The 18,719-nt window shown below is 41.7% G+C and overlaps 1 protein-coding gene across 6 annotated transcripts in view; it reads left to right on the top strand.

Annotated features, from left to right (window-relative positions):
* msi2b (musashi RNA-binding protein 2b) overlaps positions 1-18,719 on the top strand; it is a 265,986-nt gene that overhangs the window by 190,002 nt on the left and 57,265 nt on the right. For all 6 annotated transcript variants that reach the window (XM_022193324.2, XM_022193323.2, XM_022193326.2 and 3 more), the window contains exon 8: positions 6,715-6,797. In XM_022193324.2, the coding sequence (XP_022049016.1) occupies positions 6,715-6,797 (83 nt within the window). The remainder of the gene's footprint in view (positions 1-6,714; positions 6,798-18,719) is intronic.

Consider the following 18,719-nt stretch of genomic DNA (forward strand, 5'->3'; position numbering starts at 1 on the left):
AACTTAAAGCTGTTCTGCAGTAATGGAGGTTGATCAGCCCTGAAAGTTGGTTTTACCAAATCGTACAGGTGTCCCAACTTTTCTTGATTACTTATCACCCCTCTGTCTGCATAAAAGCAGTGTTGGAATACACCGTGGCACCATACCCTGTACAATATTGTACTGCAGAAAGTAGTGTGGGGCTCCACAGTGGTGTAGTGGTTAGCACTTTTGCCTTGCAGCAAGAAGATCCCCGGTTCAAATCCTGGCCTGTGATCTTTCTGCATGGAGTTTGCATGTTCTCCCTGTGCATGCGTGTGTTTTCTCTGGGCACTCCGGCTTCCTCCCGCAGTCCAAAAATATGCTGAGGTTAATTGGTTACTCTAAATTGTCCGTAGGTGTGAATGTGAGTGTGATTGTTTGTCTGTATATGTAGCCCTGCGACAGACTGGTGACCTGTCCAGGGTGTCCCCTGCCTTCACCCCAGTCAGCTGGGATAGACTCCAGCACCCCTGTGACCCTAGTGAGGATTAAGCGGTGTAGAGAGAATGGATAGAGAAAGTAGTGTGTTGCTATAAAAATAGTGAGGAAAAGGCATTACACAATAGAAGTGAGACCGACCATCTTAATATCTGTAGGCCTTTCCAACAGAGAAATTGCGAAGGAAGTCAAGGTGTCAGTGAGTACAGTTTCTTCACCATCCAAAGGCACTCAGAAACCGGGGGAACCTGGGACAGAGAAAGGTCTGAACGACCCAAAGTAACAACAGAATCAGAAGACAAGTTTCTGAGTGACAACAGCTTCCATGATAGGTGGCTCACAGGACAACAGCTTCAAGCACAGCTTAATAGTGGTTATAATGAGCAAGTCGCAGTCTCAACTGTGAAGAGAAGACTTGGAGTTGCAGCAAGAAAGCCATTACGAAGACGTCAGAATAAAAAAAGAGGCATGCGTGGGCCATGAAACACCACCAATAGACTACGAAAGACTTGAAGAAGGTATTATGGATTGGTGAATCAAAATTTGAAGTCTTTAGTTCATCATGCAGGATATTTGTACACCATCAAGTAGATGAAAGGATGGTTCCTCAGTGTGTGACATCAACTGTCAAACATGCGGAGGAAGTGTGATGGTCTGGGCCTGTTTTGCTGGATCGAGGTTCAGTGACTTGTACAGAGTGAGAGGAACCCTGAACCAGAACGGCTGCCACAGCGTTCTGCAGTGCCATGCAGTACCCTCTGGTATGTTCCTAGTCGGTCAGGGGTTCATCCCACAGCAAGATAATGACCAAAAACATAAGTCCAAGCTATGCCAGAACGACCTTAGGAAAAAAGAACACGAAGGTAAGCTTGAAAACATGGAGTGGCTCCAGAACAGTATCCAGACTTAAACCCCCTAGAGTTGGTTTGGGATGAACTGGACAGAAGAGTGAAAGCAAAGCAATCTAAAAGTGCCATATTTATGGTTACTTCTGCAACAGAGCTGGGAAGAACTTTCTGAAGAATATTTGATTTCAGTCAGGGTGTTCAGCTGTTATATCTGCCAAAGGTGGTTACTTCGATGAGTCAAGAGCTTAGAAAACATTTTTTTTACTTAATTTATTTGTTCTATGCTTTAATTTCAGAGTACAATAAGATGATAACATGCATAATTTCCTATAAAAAACTGGAAAAATTGGGGTGTTTTAAACTTTTGACCGGTAGTGTCTGTACATACGCACAACGTTTCAAGACTTTGTTTCTTAAGAAAACAATACCATTTTTAATAATTTCGTTTATTTTTTTCAAATGTGTTCTTTCTCTTTTCTCAGCTATACATGCCCTGTGCTGTTCGAGAGTTCATGGCGTTAACTGTATTAAACAGGAGATTAATGCCCGGGGCTCTGGATCTCTAGTAATAGCAGACGGAAATACTGATCAAAGGACTCTAACTGTGCCGTGGGTGTTCGGACTGCCTCTGTCTGCTTCTCTGCATTACAAGAAGATGGGGCTTGGAGGATAGGGCACACAGACAGACAGACAGTGCGGGATCTTCCCGTAGATTTTCTCCTGCCTGGACAGGTGATGTTGTGATCACGTATAATTAGGGCAGGATAACTAATTCAGTAGAAGAACTATAGGTGGATGAGTTGGAGCTCCAGGTGGGTTGCACTTGTGACCTGTAGCAGCTGAACATACCGTATACACGTAAACAGCATGTGTGTGATTTTATGTGAGTGTGCGTGCACATGTGTGTGTAACTCTTGTTTGTGCCTGTGTGTATTTGTCTCTGCAAATCATGTCAGGGGGGCTCCATTTCCTCCATGCTGTGTCCCAGGAGACACAACTGACACTTGCTCCAGGTTGCCCCACTTCCTTACTGTGTGTTGACAGGGCCAGTAGTCACACTCCTCTCCTTAGATGCAGTTATAATCAGCAGCAATATATACCCCCTGCTGTCAAAGCATTAGTTTTAGATATATATGGGCTCTGTATGTCAACAGAAATAACTAATTTAATTTATAAAGGCAGTGCGCTGTGATATGTCAGGAACTTTGTGCTTAAAGATTGTAGTTTTTGAGTGTCTACTGAGTGGTTATGAGTATCGAACATGTTTTACATTTACCCCAACAGTCCAATCATAGTCCAACTAACAGCAAGGAAAATCTGAAATCTCTTTCTTTTAATTCTGCTCATGCTTCACACTGACCTAGAAAGGTGTGTAATGAGCTCGAGGTGTATACCTTGTATATCAGCGTTAATACATATGTGCTTTGCGTTTGCTCTCATGTACTTATTGCAGTATATTTAGCTGCAGTCATCAGGGAGTTGAGGAATGCCTGGTGCATATAGCAGCTGTATATTTATGTCACTCTTATCTTCACACCTTGTGTGTTTATGTGCTCACTAATCTTTACAACAATTATGTAAAGTAAAAATGGTGCTTCTCCTACTTCTTTTAGCTCTTAAATTTTGAAAGAACATTTTGAAATCAAACACGTGAGTCAAAGATAGTGTCCTGTAAATACAATTTTCAACTGTTTCTAATGTACATGAACACGCAAGGAAAAATGGAAGAGAAATATGTAAGTTTTAAAGCTGTGATACCACTAACACCAAATCAACATTGCTGCATCAATTTACAAGTTCTCCCATCATCTGTTTCTGGCAGAATCAGGCAGTTTTTTTTCTTCCGGGCTGGGAGAGGTGAAGGTGAGTGAAAAGCATTGGGGCAACAGAAGCAGAGAAACCTGCACCGAGTGTGAAATAAAGACCGAGTATGATGAAGCTGGTAAAAGGCCGTGAAAGTAGGCTCCCTGCCGGTTCTGTGGAGCGACGAGATGAGGCCAAGCCCAGCTCTGGCTAATAAGTGTGAGCAAGTGCAGCCAAGAGGCCTCAGGCAGTCGCCACATAACACCTATTATCAGCCTTCCTATAAGACAGCCACGTGTTTCCATTTACAGGTTATTGTTTAAGCTGTGGGAAGGTTCTTTGGTGCGAACATATTGACACCTCCGTCCTTGTGTCTGTCAGCGCTGACAGTCTTTAATAGTTTTGTGGAGGTCAGCCTCCTGCCGAGCGAGGATAGGTGGAGGAGAAGGGCCAGGATACATGAGGACAATCTCACTCTGCTGACACCCTGCAGAAGGAGGATGAGAGAGAGGAATGCTTCTGTTGGTGCTATTTTGTGGCCTGTAATTGTCTGTAAGGTCTGTAAAATAGGATAGTAGAGCAGAAGAACTGCACTGCAATGGCAGGGACTGAGGCTCAGACAGTCCACAGGGGACTGATCAAGGAGGTGTGTGCTGAGCCGAGGAGTGAGGAAAAATATGGATGTTGTGTATTTTTTTTGTCTGTGTGCACAAGATACATTCTAGCAGTAGTTTACACTACAGCAAAATGTTCTTTTTTGTTCATTTAAACAGATCCAGTCATGGGTGGAAGGGCCCTGCTGGTGGTATCTGTGGTGCTGTGGCTTGGCCCTGACCCCAGTGGATATAATGGTGCAGTGGAAAATGTCCTGTCAGTTGATGGAGGAGCTGCCTGTAGCGGCAGGAAGGAGTGCGGCGACAGGGGCCATGTGTGTTAACCTCTTTCCCTGTCACTTTTTTCTGTCTTTCTCCCCACCCCACCCCACCCCCACCCCGTCTCCTTTCATCTCCACCTTTTTTCCTCTTTCCCTTTCCTTCCTCGTTCCCCCAGACTCCACTCCCTCTACCTAAACTCCTCTGTGACAAATTACTCCTGGCGGTTGATTTGTTGGTTGTCAAAAGTGCTCCTTGCGCTGCCATGAAGGTGGGGTGGGCAGGAGGAGAGGGTGCTTCTCTCCCACCTCTTTGTTCCTGCCTGTCGTCATCACCTGTCCCTCGTCTCCCCCCTCGTCCTCTCGCATGTGCGGTGCGCTCTCCCTACAACTCAGTGTTGAGATGTCTCAGTGGAAATTGATATTCCGTCTCATAAGATCTCATTAGATTACATGTTGTCCGTGTTTAATCAGTTCACACATTAGGTTTCCAGCCCTTCTTTTGACAAGGCTGTTTTGATACATTGTAGTTTGTGTCAGAAAAAGGGTCTTGAGGAGAATCTTTTGTTATTCATGGGGGAGGAACTGAAGGAGGAGCAGAAAAGAAAAATGCGAGTGGGAGATAAAAACTGAACTGTAAATGTCAGTGTTTGTAAAAGGCTGCGTACTGTAGTAAGCAGCACGAACAGCTCCTGACAAAGAAATCTGTATTTTTCTGCATGATCTGATGAATTAATATAATAAGCTGCTTAGGAGACTAATGTACCTTAATACACTTCCTTTTGCTATTCCTGCAAAGATGTGAAGATTAAGACACTTAAGCTGATAAGTATTTACCAGACAATATGCATACTGTTGGAGTGGGTGATTTGGTTAAAGTGTACTGTAAAATACATGTGATATGCATCGATAAGCCAAAATATGAAAACCACCGATGCGGTTTAATATTGTGTCGGTCCCCCTTGTGTTACCAAAACAGCTCTGACCTGCCAGGACATGGACATGGAACCTTTTGGAGTGCACTGTGGTGTTTGATGCTGGGACATTTGCAGCACTTTCTGAGTCCAGTGGGGTAGGTGGTGTGGCTTCTATAGATCAGGTCTGTTCCAGCACATCTCACAGATGCTTAACCGAATTGAGATATGGAATTTTTGGAGGGCAGATCGATGCTAGGCTCTTGGTCTTTTTCCTTGATCCTCTCCAGAGCAGTATTTACAGTGCGGCGGGGCGCAGGTTGTACATGTGAAAATAACATCCACATGAATGGCAGGAGCCAAGGTTCCCCAGCTGAACATTACACTGTAACAAGACGATCGATGCCATTCAGTTCACCTGGCCATGGTTTTAATGTTGTGGCTTGTTGCTGTATCTGACTTTATCCTGTGATATGATCAGTATGGCACACTGCTTGGATATAGAAACTAACCAAATGGGAATGGGTTTATCTGTTCTGTTAAACACCTAACAAATATAAGTGTTTAATCATAATGATTCAAAAACTCTGAAAATCCTATACTGCCATAAAGGAGTCCTGCTTATTGATTTGTAGTATAGCCAGCAGTGGCCTCATACAGCCAGAGATATTGAATAGATAAACAACCTCAGAATAATATATACAGCAAAACCTCTCGACGGCTGACAAATCTCTTTTTTATTTGTAAACCCAGTACTCTGTGTTGTTAAGTGAACATGTGCAGGATGCTCGGCTCTAAAAAGCTTCTCCCTGAGTCTTTGACCTTGAGATTTGTCCTGTGAAGTGGATGATGACTGCGGGCTGATGCCTGAACATGAGGATTTGTCTTCACCTTTATCCAGCTTCATTCAAGTAACAAGTGTTGCTTCATATTAGTGTGTTAGTGCTTTTTTCCCCGCGTTTTGTAGGTAACTGTTCTCACTGTATCGTCTAATGTTCAATGATAGCAGATTGATGCCACTGTCTGCGGAGTGTGTGCCCGTCAGATGGCGTAATGTTTATACTGACAGCTGTTTAAGCTCAATCTGAGGTGATTTTATTCGTTGGGCGTTTTGAAAAGAAACTCATGTCCTTTCAGTCTCACTTGCTGCTTTATTCACTAACAGTTTTCTCTTTTGCAAAAGTAATAGAATATCTGTTTTCCTTTCAACCCAAGCTATACAGAAGCTAGATTGCTTTGTGTATCACCTTCGAAACACAGAGGAGAGCATTGCAATCCACTTGTGTTCAAAAGTCTAAAACCATCTTGTCGCTCTGTCTTTGTGTTAAAGGGGGGGTTAAACTTTTATACTATAAATATGGCATGAAAATCCCACTGTCAACGACACATTCATTCTAAGGCCTGTATTAACATAAAAATGAGGGCTTGTTATACAGTGAGATTTCAATAAAAAGAACACAAAATGCATTTAATGAAATTCAGATGCTGGGCCCTAGTTCCCTGAATCTCATTAAATGAGCTTTGTGCTGTTTTTCCATCTTCTCTTTGTAAAAGAGGTCCTTGAGTGCCCTTAATAATGTGGCAGATTTCATCATATTCCTGATTTAAAGAGGACAATGTCTGTCTTGTTCACTTGTTCTTTTCCATGCCCAAGCCAATCTCCACAGATGTAGTCGCATAGTTCCTGGATCTGCCTCATGATAATATTCCATCTTGTGGTGCATTTTCTTTTAGTTACTGAAGTTTTGTTGAGGCTCACCACTAACTCATATTCTCCCTCTTTTTCTCCCTCCCCTCTCTTCTGTTTCTCTCTGCATAGGATTTGGTTTCATAACTTTTGAGAGTGAAGACATCGTAGAGAAAGTCTGTGAAATTCATTTTCATGAAATCAATAACAAAATGGTAAGTCCACACATTTTTTTTTTCAATTTCAGGTGGACGTTGAAGGATTAATATTTGATTTCTCCTTTTCCCTAGTATTAATAGCATAGCTGGAGAGTGTGTGTGTGTGTGTGTGTGTGTGTGCTCATGTTCATATGCACAGGCTAACACACTCACACACACACATATATACACACACACACACACACACACACACACACACACACACTCTGTGGGTCTCTGGGTCTCAGGGATGGGAAAGCAGTGGTGTGTACTGCCCACAAACCGTGAAATTGTGTGGCTGAGTTCTGCCTGTCAGGCTGAGGGACGGGAGAGTGGAGCCTGTCCCTCTCCTTCTGAATCCCTTTCCGCACACACACACACACACACACACACACACACACACACACACACACACACACACACACACAGGTGGAGATGTCCAGGGATGCAACAGGGAAGCTACTGGCAGAGGCAGAGTTCATTAGTCAGGGATTAACACCTTCCACAGAGTGCCAGTGATGCTTGTTTTATTTACACCAGTAATATGGTCATCTCAAAGCTCGACAGAGTTCAGAAGCAGTTTTCGAAGTCATCGTGTGACTTATGATAATTGACAGGAACCGTCCTCAGTGTAGCGAGTGTGACATTAGGTCCTCCTTCACCCAGTTCCACCCTGCAGGCCTCTTGAGAAATCCTGCATCATTTGAGCGGTTTTGTGGATTGTGATTGACTGGAGGGAATACTTGCCTTACTGGCCGTTCAGTGGGGCTCCTTCTCTCGCTGTGTGTCTTCGCTCTCTCTCTCCCAGGCCTTTCCTCTCGCCGACTGACTGACTGGTTATCTGACTGACAGGGCCAGTGTAGTAGAACCATGTTCACCAGGGACCAGTCCAGGTCACATATGACCCCAGTATGCATCCCTACATGTCTCCGAACTGCATCACAGTCAGTGCTCAAGGCTGGAACACAAAAAGGCCAGTGTGTGACAGAAATAACTGTTTGTGCATGGAGGATGTTCTTGTTGGAGATGTTGCAGATCCTTTGACATGTGGTTGTAGCGCTGTGTAAACACACAGATATCACACATCACTTTAATATTACACTAGGGGGCAGCTGTGGATCAGGTGGTAGAGCGGGTTGTCCAATGATCGAAGGGTCGGCGGTTCGATTCCCGCTCTCGCCTAGTCATGTGCTGCATGCCAAAGTTTCCTTGGGCAAGATTCTGAACCCCGAATTGCCTACCAGTGACTGTTCCACTGTCATATCATGTGTGGATGTATACTGACTGATGTTGTAGGTTGATTAGCAACCACACATTAGTGTGTGAATGTGTGTGTCTGAGTGAATGGGAGCAATTGTTGTAAAAGCGCTTTGAGTACTCTGATGAGTAGAAAAGTGCTATATAAGAGCAAGTCCATTTACCACTATGAAGTATAATTCTTGATTTAACAAAATATTCAAAACGGATTTCTTCACAATTTCTTAAACTGCTAAAAGTTCTGCTAAAATCCTTAATGCAATATTTCATCTTGGGAACATTTCTACATTTCTATTTCTCTCTTCAACTTTTTCCATGTAGAAAAATGAGCAACTCCACAGCCTCGTTGTAAGAACTTCTAATTAGATAATAATTGGATCGTAAACAGTAGTTCTAATTAGGAGTCTGAATTTGCTTAATAAAAAAGTTCAGCAATGTAGTAATCATTATTAATTCACAACATACATTATTATATATAAATACATTATTAAATTTGCAGCACAACATTAATTAAATAAAGTGTTTGGAGAATTAATAAAACAAAAAACACAAGTCAATTATTCAAGTCATAAATAAGCTCAGTAGTACAGTTTGAAAACTGCTCAGTATTCAACAAGTGATTGCACGAAACGCAATTTGGCGCTGCGTGCACGCCTCACAGGAGAGCACAAAGTAGCTGAGAGTGACTGCTGGACAGGTCTAACGCCTAAAACAAAGGCCGACCCATTTGTGCTGTATTGACGGAACACGCTGTGCATTGTAGCCAGTGGCAAATGGCTGTTATCAGATAGTATTAGACACATAAAGTCTCCTGGTACATCGCTGTCTAACAGGTTTTATGGGGGAAAATGAGCACATGGTATATGCGTGGTCAGCGGCGAGGTGTGTACACAGTCGGTCCACTGTAGCTAGTCCAGCTGCTGGAAACATCTGCTCGAGTGGATTCAAACTCAAAAATAGTGTTATTGCCGTGCCAACTTTGATTGCCTCGGGAATCTTTGGCATTTCCGTTCCAGCAGTAAATACACATTATATCCACTGAAGGGGTTGTCATGCAGAAATTCTCTTTCAGCATTATTGGAAGCGTCTTTAAAACACTCTTGATAAGCATGTGGGAAAATGTCAATGATCATTTCCATTCTTAAAAAAGCATGTGTGCTCCCTCAGGGGACGCAGGCCTCCAAACGTGCAACATCACCAGCAACAAAGTTTCCTCCATTCATCCCATTTTGTGCCATAATATTGTAAGGTCTTGACCTTTGCATTTAAATTAGTAAAACCGAAATCACTGTGGATCAACTTCTGTTGTTTTAACCCAGAGAGCCTGGCAGACTCACTTTTTGTCCGCTTGAATTGGAAGTATTTCCAGCAGCGAGGTGTAGCATATATCAAATGAAACCACACGATTTGACCTTTCCAACAGTGCTTGTTACTTGTCGGTGTGACAAAGTGTCAGGGATAAAAAATAATCTTGAATTTACATCAGATTTAATCATAGTTACAACCTGCATACAGCTGTGCATTCATCTCAGCACCTATTACTCTTGTTTGAATCACTCCTCATTGCAGGGATATGCTAATATCTGCATATGGGAATAGTTGTGCAGTGCAAACATTGCAGGTTAATATCACATCACAAGAAAATGGCAAATGAAATAAGTAGCATCTTTAGTCATTTCTTCACCTATTTTCCTGCTTCTGCTTCTTAGTTGAATAAGTCACGACGTTCCCATCATTTTATATGTCTACCACATAATAAAATATGACACTAGTTGCTTCACTGTGCCCCATAGAGTCTGACACTCTGGTTTTGAAGTTATTTCTGCATTGTCTGCATCGTAGTGCTGACATTATATCCCACTTTGTATGACAAATAATTGCAATGATTCAAAAGTTGTGGTCTAAAGATTAGTGCAGTGTACGCAAGAAAGTCGTGGCACTTGTATAGAAAATAATATTTACTTCCAGTTAGGCCCTAAGCACATATTTATTTCAATTCCTAAGTTATACACTATCACACCATCAGGATTCTGATATTACTAGACAGATTCTAAACAATCTCCCCTGTACAATTATGGATGAGGAAAGATTTGGACATTGTAGAACGTTTTGCAAAAGAGGAGATACAGGATATGTGGATAGCCCTTATAATATGAATAATATAGTAAATATAGTGACATTACCCTGGAAGTAACCTGGGGCTCATGGGGTTAAATATGCCGTATACGGGTGGATAGACTTGATAATTTTTTGCATAAGAATACAGTCAGAATAATCCCACATTAAAGTACCTTTTTAAATTGGCCCTTTTGTTGGGACAGACAGCATGTAAGCTAAATAAGAATACTTGCTTTCAATAACTTTTGTGCACATTCGTTGTTTTGGATCCCCTATCTCATACAGTGCAACTGACATTGTTCTGATTATTTTTAAGGGTAAAAATGTGTAGAGAAAGTAGAAGAGACAGTCGAGAAATTGTAGGGTATTTTTGTTTTCCCATCCTCTCCCTTTTTTATCCTGCCAGCAACATCAAAGCTGTGTGTGATGCAACAGTCATTTCATACATCTGACTTACTGGTGTGTCACAGCTAAACACACTTACTAATATTGTTATCAATATTTAGCAAACCTTTTGCTATGCGGAATGTAAAATGAGAAGTTGGTGCTGCGAAGACCAGAGAGCTCGTATCTCTTGCACTTTTGACCACATGCAGCTGTGATGTGATACACTGCTGTGCGTTGTGACGTGTTGCACTTCGCAGGGTGGGGACAGAAAATGCATGAACCGCCACATGACAGCAAAAGCAGTATTTCTGCTCTAACTGTAGTTGTTTTTAAAAAACGGTGACACATAAGGAAGCCATGCGACCCATCTGGGAGTCCCAGAAACCTTACCAGAAAAGATGAGAATTATTGAGGGGGTACAGTGTGAAAGGACAGCACAAGAGGCAGTTTTCTGAGGCTTTTGTCACCTTTGTAAGGGTCCCTCTTGTCAACACCTGCCGTACATTAAATATCTTTGTATACAGGAAATAAATGTGACCCTCACATCTTCTACAAAGTGCTGACATCTGGGAATGTCGGCAAAGAGAAAAGAATTTGGAGTGTGTTAAGAGCATTTTTCAAAGGCACAGAAGGTTTTTACTTTAGTTGCACATAGGAGAGCACTAGTTATCCGGTGTCTGAAGCACCAGAACACAAAATAAAAAATGCCTCCTGTCTTCATCCTTATGAAGTACTATACAGAAATAGACCTCATCCATCCTCCCCATGAGTGTTATCTAAGATGGTTCCTGAATAATTGATGCAGACAGAAATTCCACCCCACTTGGGAGAGTTGTGGATGTACAGGGCACCCCACCTTCTCCTTGCCCGTCCTCTCAAGAGCTCTGGCTGTGCCGTGGGTCAGTGCCCACTCAGATGTGAGTGACTGGACCTTCTAAGTGACTTGGTCAATCACCCTGTGTTCTTGTGCCACCGAGGCCTCACTCTCAGGAGCATGTCCTCTCTGTTACTGTGAATTCTGCCTCATATATAATTAAAAATAGGGTGCTGCTTAGCAAGAGTCTTATAACCTGCCCCAACCAGCTGCACTGACTTCTACATTGCCCTGCTTTAGTAATTGTAGGATGTGATAAAAGTATTGATTATCCCCTCCAGGGCTCCACGAGATTGTTGAAACATCCTTTAGCTACAGCTGCACCTACCCTTGAATTAAAACCAGTAAATATTTTGGAGTAAAAAATCAATAAGAAAGAGGATGGCTTGACAGTTTTCAAATACTTTTTTAAGACTTCATCACTCCCGCCACATATATGGATGTCTGTATCATACTGTAGTAAGACAGCTCCTTCTTACAGCTAAGGAAAGGGGGCCACAAAGTCTGTTTTCTAAGACAGGAGTCTCTCCATCACTCTCCATCCCGCTGTTGTGCATGCACAGCTAATTCATAATAATACCTATCAAGTATTGGCTCTGATGAGCGAGCAGTGTGCCATTAAAATGGACTCACATTGGTTTTAGTCAAGTGCTTCAAGGTAATGTTCTTTAATGTGTTATTTTTAATATTCAACTCGAGCGAATGATCACAACAGGAGGGAGGAATTTTCTGTTCGTCGTCAATTTCTCACTGTGTCTTCCTGACATGACCAACCAATTACTGCGCTGAGGAGGAGAATAAGCTCCGACTCTCCAAGATGCTGTGGAGAAGAGAAATGTAGGTAGGCGTTTATACAGTAGCCTATAATATATGGAGTAAATACTGATGTACTCTGCACTTTGTATTGATTCAAGCAGGATTGTGAAAGAAAAATGTAGCTCATGCGTTATTGTAGATACAGCATGTTTTGCAACAGTATTACATAGTGTGTTGCTTCCTCAAAATTGTAGGAATGATAATTAATGAATATCTGCAATGATAAGATAAATTCAGATGTAGCTTCAAGGACAGTGTAGTTACAGTGAAACAAAGACAATAGAGGATAAAGCAGACTAATGTGAATACAGCATACAGCAGTTCACAGAACTTTGAGGCGCTTTAGATGCTCTGCTGACGTGTCTGATTAGTTCCAAATTTTTTGTGCTCATTGAGAATGACCCCAACCGCAAAGCCAGACACATGAAGAGCTAACTTCATTGACAAAAAGAAAATGGAGTGCTGCAACAGATGCTACAGTCCCAAGAGATTCCTGATCTTAGAGTCAATCTGGGATTTCATGAAGAGGCAGAAGCAGCTGAGACAGCCCTAAATCACCAGAAGAACCATGGCAACTCACCAAGAAGCTTACAACAGCCCATCTATCAAGTACCATAAAAATAAAAAATGTGTCTTTATGCTGTTTTAAAAGTAAAGCTTTGTCCTACCAAACGTAGAAGTTAATTAACAAATAAATTATTAAAGGCATTATCTTTAACATCGTCACTTTACCTTTATTGCTTAAGGGTTTTTTTGCACAGTACAGTACTCTTTTTTTTTAAGTATTCCTAATCTCAATGATCTAATTGCTTTTAGAGAGAACTTTTAAACTTCACGTAAATGTTGGGACACAGACAGTAACAAGCTGGAAGTTGCCATAAGTAGCTAGATTTTCAAATTACTATACCCTGCTTAGACTCTTTGAGAGCTGTAAAGTGTTGCAGTTGGCAGATAAGTACATAGCACAGTGTTTTGTGACTTCACTAGAGAGAGTGTTAATGAACCTAACAAGGTCTCCCAAGTATGGCACCTAAGATACTGAAATGAATGTATTTGGGGGGAAAAAGAAAAAGCAGTTGCAGCCTATGTTTGCCACATCTAGAAGGGAGAGATGGAGTGTTGTTTCAATTAGCATTAGCTTTGGAGAACAAAAGAAATGTTGTTGGTGAGAAAAGCGAAACACAACACATATAGCAGTGGTCGGCAACTGGCGCCCCGCGGGCCAAAACTGGCCCGTCAGGAATAATATCTGGCCCGCCAGATGATTTTGAAAATTTGCACCGCAACACGAAACTTGTGTGGTCGGCTGCTGCCAGGCATTTCCGCGTTCGCGCTACTGGTCGGACACGGTTGTACCAGCCAGATTTCACTGTGCAACAGTGTGTACAAAACATGTGTGTGTCTCGGGAGTCATTTTTAATACATCTGTGATCAGAATTGAGACGTGTGTCCCAAGCAGCAACGATCAGCTGTAGAAGCTCCGCTGCTTGCGGTATGCCCCCCCCCCCCCCCCCCCCCCCCCCCGGCAGGTTGGCCCGCTGTTCGATTGTTTACAAACATTTTGGCCCGATGCCACATCAACTTGCCGACCCCTGACATATAGGATGAACAATTAGTCACAGATGCATGATACAATTTATGCCTGGTAGTATTTGGAATTCAGCTAGTATTTTAAGTAGATTAAATGTGGATGCTTTGTTAACAGTCCACACAGCCAGCATTGGCTACATCAGATCATTCTGCCAGCAGGCACAACTATTAAAAAATGATCCAAAAACACACGCACACACACAAAAAAAAATACAGATCAGGCATCTGTGGGGATATGATCCAAGAGAAGTTGGTGCAAAAATACAATAAAAGTCTATATAATAGGCTATTATACAACTGTAAACAGACCTTGCGCTTATATTGCACTGGTAGCTTATGAAGAAAATACCATAAACCTCCTGTTAAATACTACAGAAATGATGTAATTGTGTCTTAGTATTATTACAATAAAATTAAATTAGTTTAGCTTGAGAAATATGATCATATTTCATCTCATGAGATGTGGTTGAAAAGAGTATGTGAATAAAATGTAGCACAGAGTTACCATACACTACAAGATAAAGTTGTGGTTTCTGTGATATATAGGAATATTATAGAGAATTTGGACAGTATGAAACTTTAAAGTAATAAAAATCATGTTTTTAGTCTGGTAATACTGCTAATCTCCTCTCCCACATTGCAAAGATTTTACGCTGCCTTCTCAAGACACCAATACATTTATAAAACTCACATTTACACGGAAAATCCACACAATATTTTTCAAAAGAAATGAAAACATAGTTTCAGTGTGCTCCGTGACTTCAAAGGTACAAGTCTCCTGAATGTCACACAGCATCATAGCACAGTGTGGTCTGTTGCATTTGTGATCACGCCTTGTGTTAGTGTAGCGTAATACATTAGTGCAATGCCACATCATCGCAGCACAAGGTGTGGAAAAACCTTGTTGTCACTTCTAGTTAGCTGGGCAAGCCATATTAAACTGGGTGAGGTTACCCTGTAATGCACAAGGAAATTAAATTTGTTGAATAGGTCAAACATAATGTTGTAAAGGAGCCAATTTGATGTTGTTTAGGGACTTTATTTACTTGCAGTATTTTTCTGATGATGCAAGACACTTAATAAGATTTAATTTTCCAGGAGTAGTGCACTTAGTTTAACATAACTTTATCAATCTGCAGACATTTGACTTCAGGGCTTCACATTAGAAGCCATGAAGTCAAGTGTGTGCGTGGTGTTCTTCTAGGTCTTATATTGAATAAATCAGCCCTGGACACACTTGGTTAAAGCCATAGACTAAACTCGTTATCACTATGTTAAAGCAGATTTCTACAGAGAAATACTTAAGTCTCTAGGTTGTTGGAAATGTCTTGGAAAATATTTTTTTTAAAGAGGGAAAATCTTTAACAGTCTTTGAACATCAAGTGCCTTATAAGGGAGTAGAACCACCCTTCGGAGTAGTTTCAGTCCCTCATGGAGTGCTGCCTTACAAGTTCTGGACTGTAAGTAATTGGATGTTTACCCTTCATTGAAGAAGGAAAGCTTTGAGGGATGAAGGAGGTGGAAATCCACTCCGCACTCTGCTCTCCAGGATGTCCCATAAAAGCTCAATGATGTTCAGATCTGCTGATTGAGGAAGTGATGGAAGCCATTGGACGTCAACCTGATGATCATGGTCTCACTTTTGAATGTGTCTCCCAGTGTGTCTGGAGACAATATCATCTTGGAATGGAGAAGCATGACAAGAGAACAATGTGGGCACCACAGGGGGGCACCTGTCCTTTAAATGACCCCCTCTTCTTTAGCTTTTATACAGCCATGCAGAGATATCATCACACATAATGACTCATGTGAGATTGCTGGCCATTGAAGGCATCATTTTGCTTTATCCAAACTTCACACGTCTGCCATTACTCAGTTGTCCTGATGTTCTCATTGGTCATGGATATAAGCAGTTCAGGATGCAACGTCTGTTAAAAAACACCCTCTTCTGTGCTTGACATACATTTTTTGTTTTGTTTTGGTCCTAACACAAGTATTAAAGCAAATATCTTGAGATATATTGGTTACTGGATTCATACAGAAGATCAAGGCTTCTGGTCATCTTGCAGTCAGAGGAATTAGAAAGGTTTTAAATAGTGACATATCCTCGCATAAACTTTCATAAAGCAAAACGAATAAATTCCGTTTAGTCTAAAGGTCAGATTTTTATGTTTAGAGCACCTCTGACCACTATATTCTCTTTTAATTTAAGCTCCCAGTCACTCTGTTCCTTAAATAACCAACTCGTTAAATGGTTTTGAGAAACCTTTTTCTTAACTGAGTAATCTCACACCACCATGCCTGACATTGGGCAGTCAGAGCCGTGACATTTCCTAACTATTCAGTCTATGTGTTTTGACTGTTCGGCTGGGAGTGGGAGCTGGAGTAAATGAATCACACTGTTTCCTTTCTTCAGTCTGCCAGTCTACTGATGGAATTCATTCACTGGTGAAGCTAATAGCAGTCGTACACCTCCCCCTCTCCGCACACACACACACACCACACCCACAACACTCGTCCCTGAAGGACAGTCATTGCTAGTCCATCCCGCCCACAGCTTCCCTTTATACCTACAAGGTTAATATGTATGGGAGATGTATTGAAAAGGTCATAACTGGAGCGCTTCTCCGCTCTGTATCATAGGGTCTGTACATCAAAAACAAAGACAGTTGTTTGTTTCATTCTTCATCTGTGGGCTGCATTACTGCACTCATCAGGTAGTGCTTGTGAGGTTCTGCAAGTCCATGTTGGTGTATACTTTACTGCATGTGTGTGCCTTATAATTTCAATATCAAGCTTAGTTTTTTTTTTTTTTGTAGATACGAAAATAACCAAAAGAAAACAAAGAAAAGAACAGAACAAACTGATCTCTGTTTTTTTTTTTTTTCTACCTCAAATTCAAAAGAATTTGCCTGGACAGACTTAGAGCCAGGTCACTGCATTTTTTGAATATTCCTATTATTTACATGACATTTTTACTCCCGAAAGTCCAGTCAATAATTAACCCCCCACCCCCCACCCCGCAAAAAAAAACATCTCTGTGTACCAACGTTACATATTTAGAAATTTTATTTTCGATGAAAGCAGACATCGCTTTTATTTCCTTCTGCCCTCCCTCACTTGCTGCAGCTAGAGCACACCAGCTCACTTATTTCTCTGCTTAAACACCATAACACTGCTCTGTGCCACCCAATGAAAAGTTGTAACTTTGGAGTAGCTCAGCTATGCATTTCCAAATGGAAACTGATTCTAAAGAAGAATGATATACCGAAAACGACACCTTGGAAGTTGACATAATTAATTTCTAAGGTTTGAAAGTCTAATTCTGTTTTTCAGATGGTCCAAGATTCCCAGCAGTTTCAAAGTAAAAATGCTCAGCCATGGTGTGGACTGCTTATTTCACTCATAGTATGACTTTTAATATATTAAAGCCCATCATATGGACATGTTAACTCGGTGCAAAACTTCTTTAACCTCCACTTTTAGTGTGAAACAAATAAAAACAAAATCAATACATAAAGAAGCCCTGCAAATTTTAGAGCACATTTTATTTCCTAAAAATATAATCTGGTAAACATAAGCAATAGCAGTTTCCTTAGATGTAGATTTGTTTCGTCATGCATTCCAAGCTGAGTGTCTGCTGGCTACTATATGTCAACACCTGTCTCCTTATAGCCCACCGTGTTTTGGGGTCATTACCTGATGCTGCTTTGGAGTATTTTATACTCACGACAAACTGGGTTACAGGTTGCTTGGATGAGATCCAAGAACTGCCTTTTTTTTTTTTCAAACTGGTGCATGTCACACACTGGATTCTAACTGTCAGAGTTGCTCTAATTAAACCTCCTGCTTGGCGAGCAATGCTTGTCATGAAACTCAGTGCAAAGATTTTTTTAAAGATTTTTCCAGTGTGCATGCTCTGCTCTTTGACTTTAAGTGTTCCTCCCTCCTTGACCCTATCTTGGTCCACAGAGTGACACAAATCTCAAAGATAAGCTATCAACTGCAGTATATCAGCTCAGCCGAGGAGGAAACATCTCAATATATGTTGAAAGCATGCAGGTTGAGGTAACCATACCTTGTCATCACTGTGTGGCAGAAATCCACTTCAGCAGTCACCTGGCTTCCATGCTGGACATCTGTGTGTGTTCGAGGCTCTTACATCTCCTGGGTGCCATTTCTGCTCAAAACGTTATAACTTGCCTGGCAGTAAAAGCAAGGCAGGTTAATGGGGTGTCCCTTTTCTCAACAGGGCATAATGGTGCTCAAACACCTCCATTCATGATGTTTAAATTGTGGATCATGATACTTTTCACAACACAATATTGCACTGCCTTCGTAAATTTGAGAGTCCTTGACAAGTTACACAAGCTGTAATTCTGAAAAATATTTCCAGCAAAAAGGAGAACCTGTAAAATCGGTGTTCTCATGGCAAAAGGTTCATTCTGTAAAATATTCCACATGGCAAAATTTGAATCTGTGCGCTCACAGCTACTGAACCCTTTGTGGTTGTACATTGTCAGACTCAGAATTGTCTCTTTGTCCTCTCTCTTCTTCATTCTTCGACTTAGTTCACTCTTGAAAGCTCTTGCCTCCCTCCCTCACACACTCCTGAGTGTCTGAAGCAGGTGAACACCCACACACTCACACCACCACAGAACCTGGCTCCTGACTAGTTTTAAATCCATGACAAGGAGCCCTCGCTCTGAATATCAAAGACCCGCATCTGAGAGCATGTAGGCATGACTCACACCCGACTCTGTCTTACTCCCAGCAGGCTACCTGAGTGTCCACCTCGCTGGATGTGGCAGAGGTTACTGGAGGACACTGATCAGACACTGCCATGTCTGCAGTGTAGGCAGAACTCGACTGTATTTGTCACCCAGCCATGTGAACAT

The sequence above is a fragment of the Acanthochromis polyacanthus genome, chromosome 17 (assembly GCF_021347895.1).
Source record: "Acanthochromis polyacanthus isolate Apoly-LR-REF ecotype Palm Island chromosome 17, KAUST_Apoly_ChrSc, whole genome shotgun sequence".
NCBI classification, from domain to species: Eukaryota; Metazoa; Chordata; class Actinopteri; family Pomacentridae; genus Acanthochromis; species Acanthochromis polyacanthus.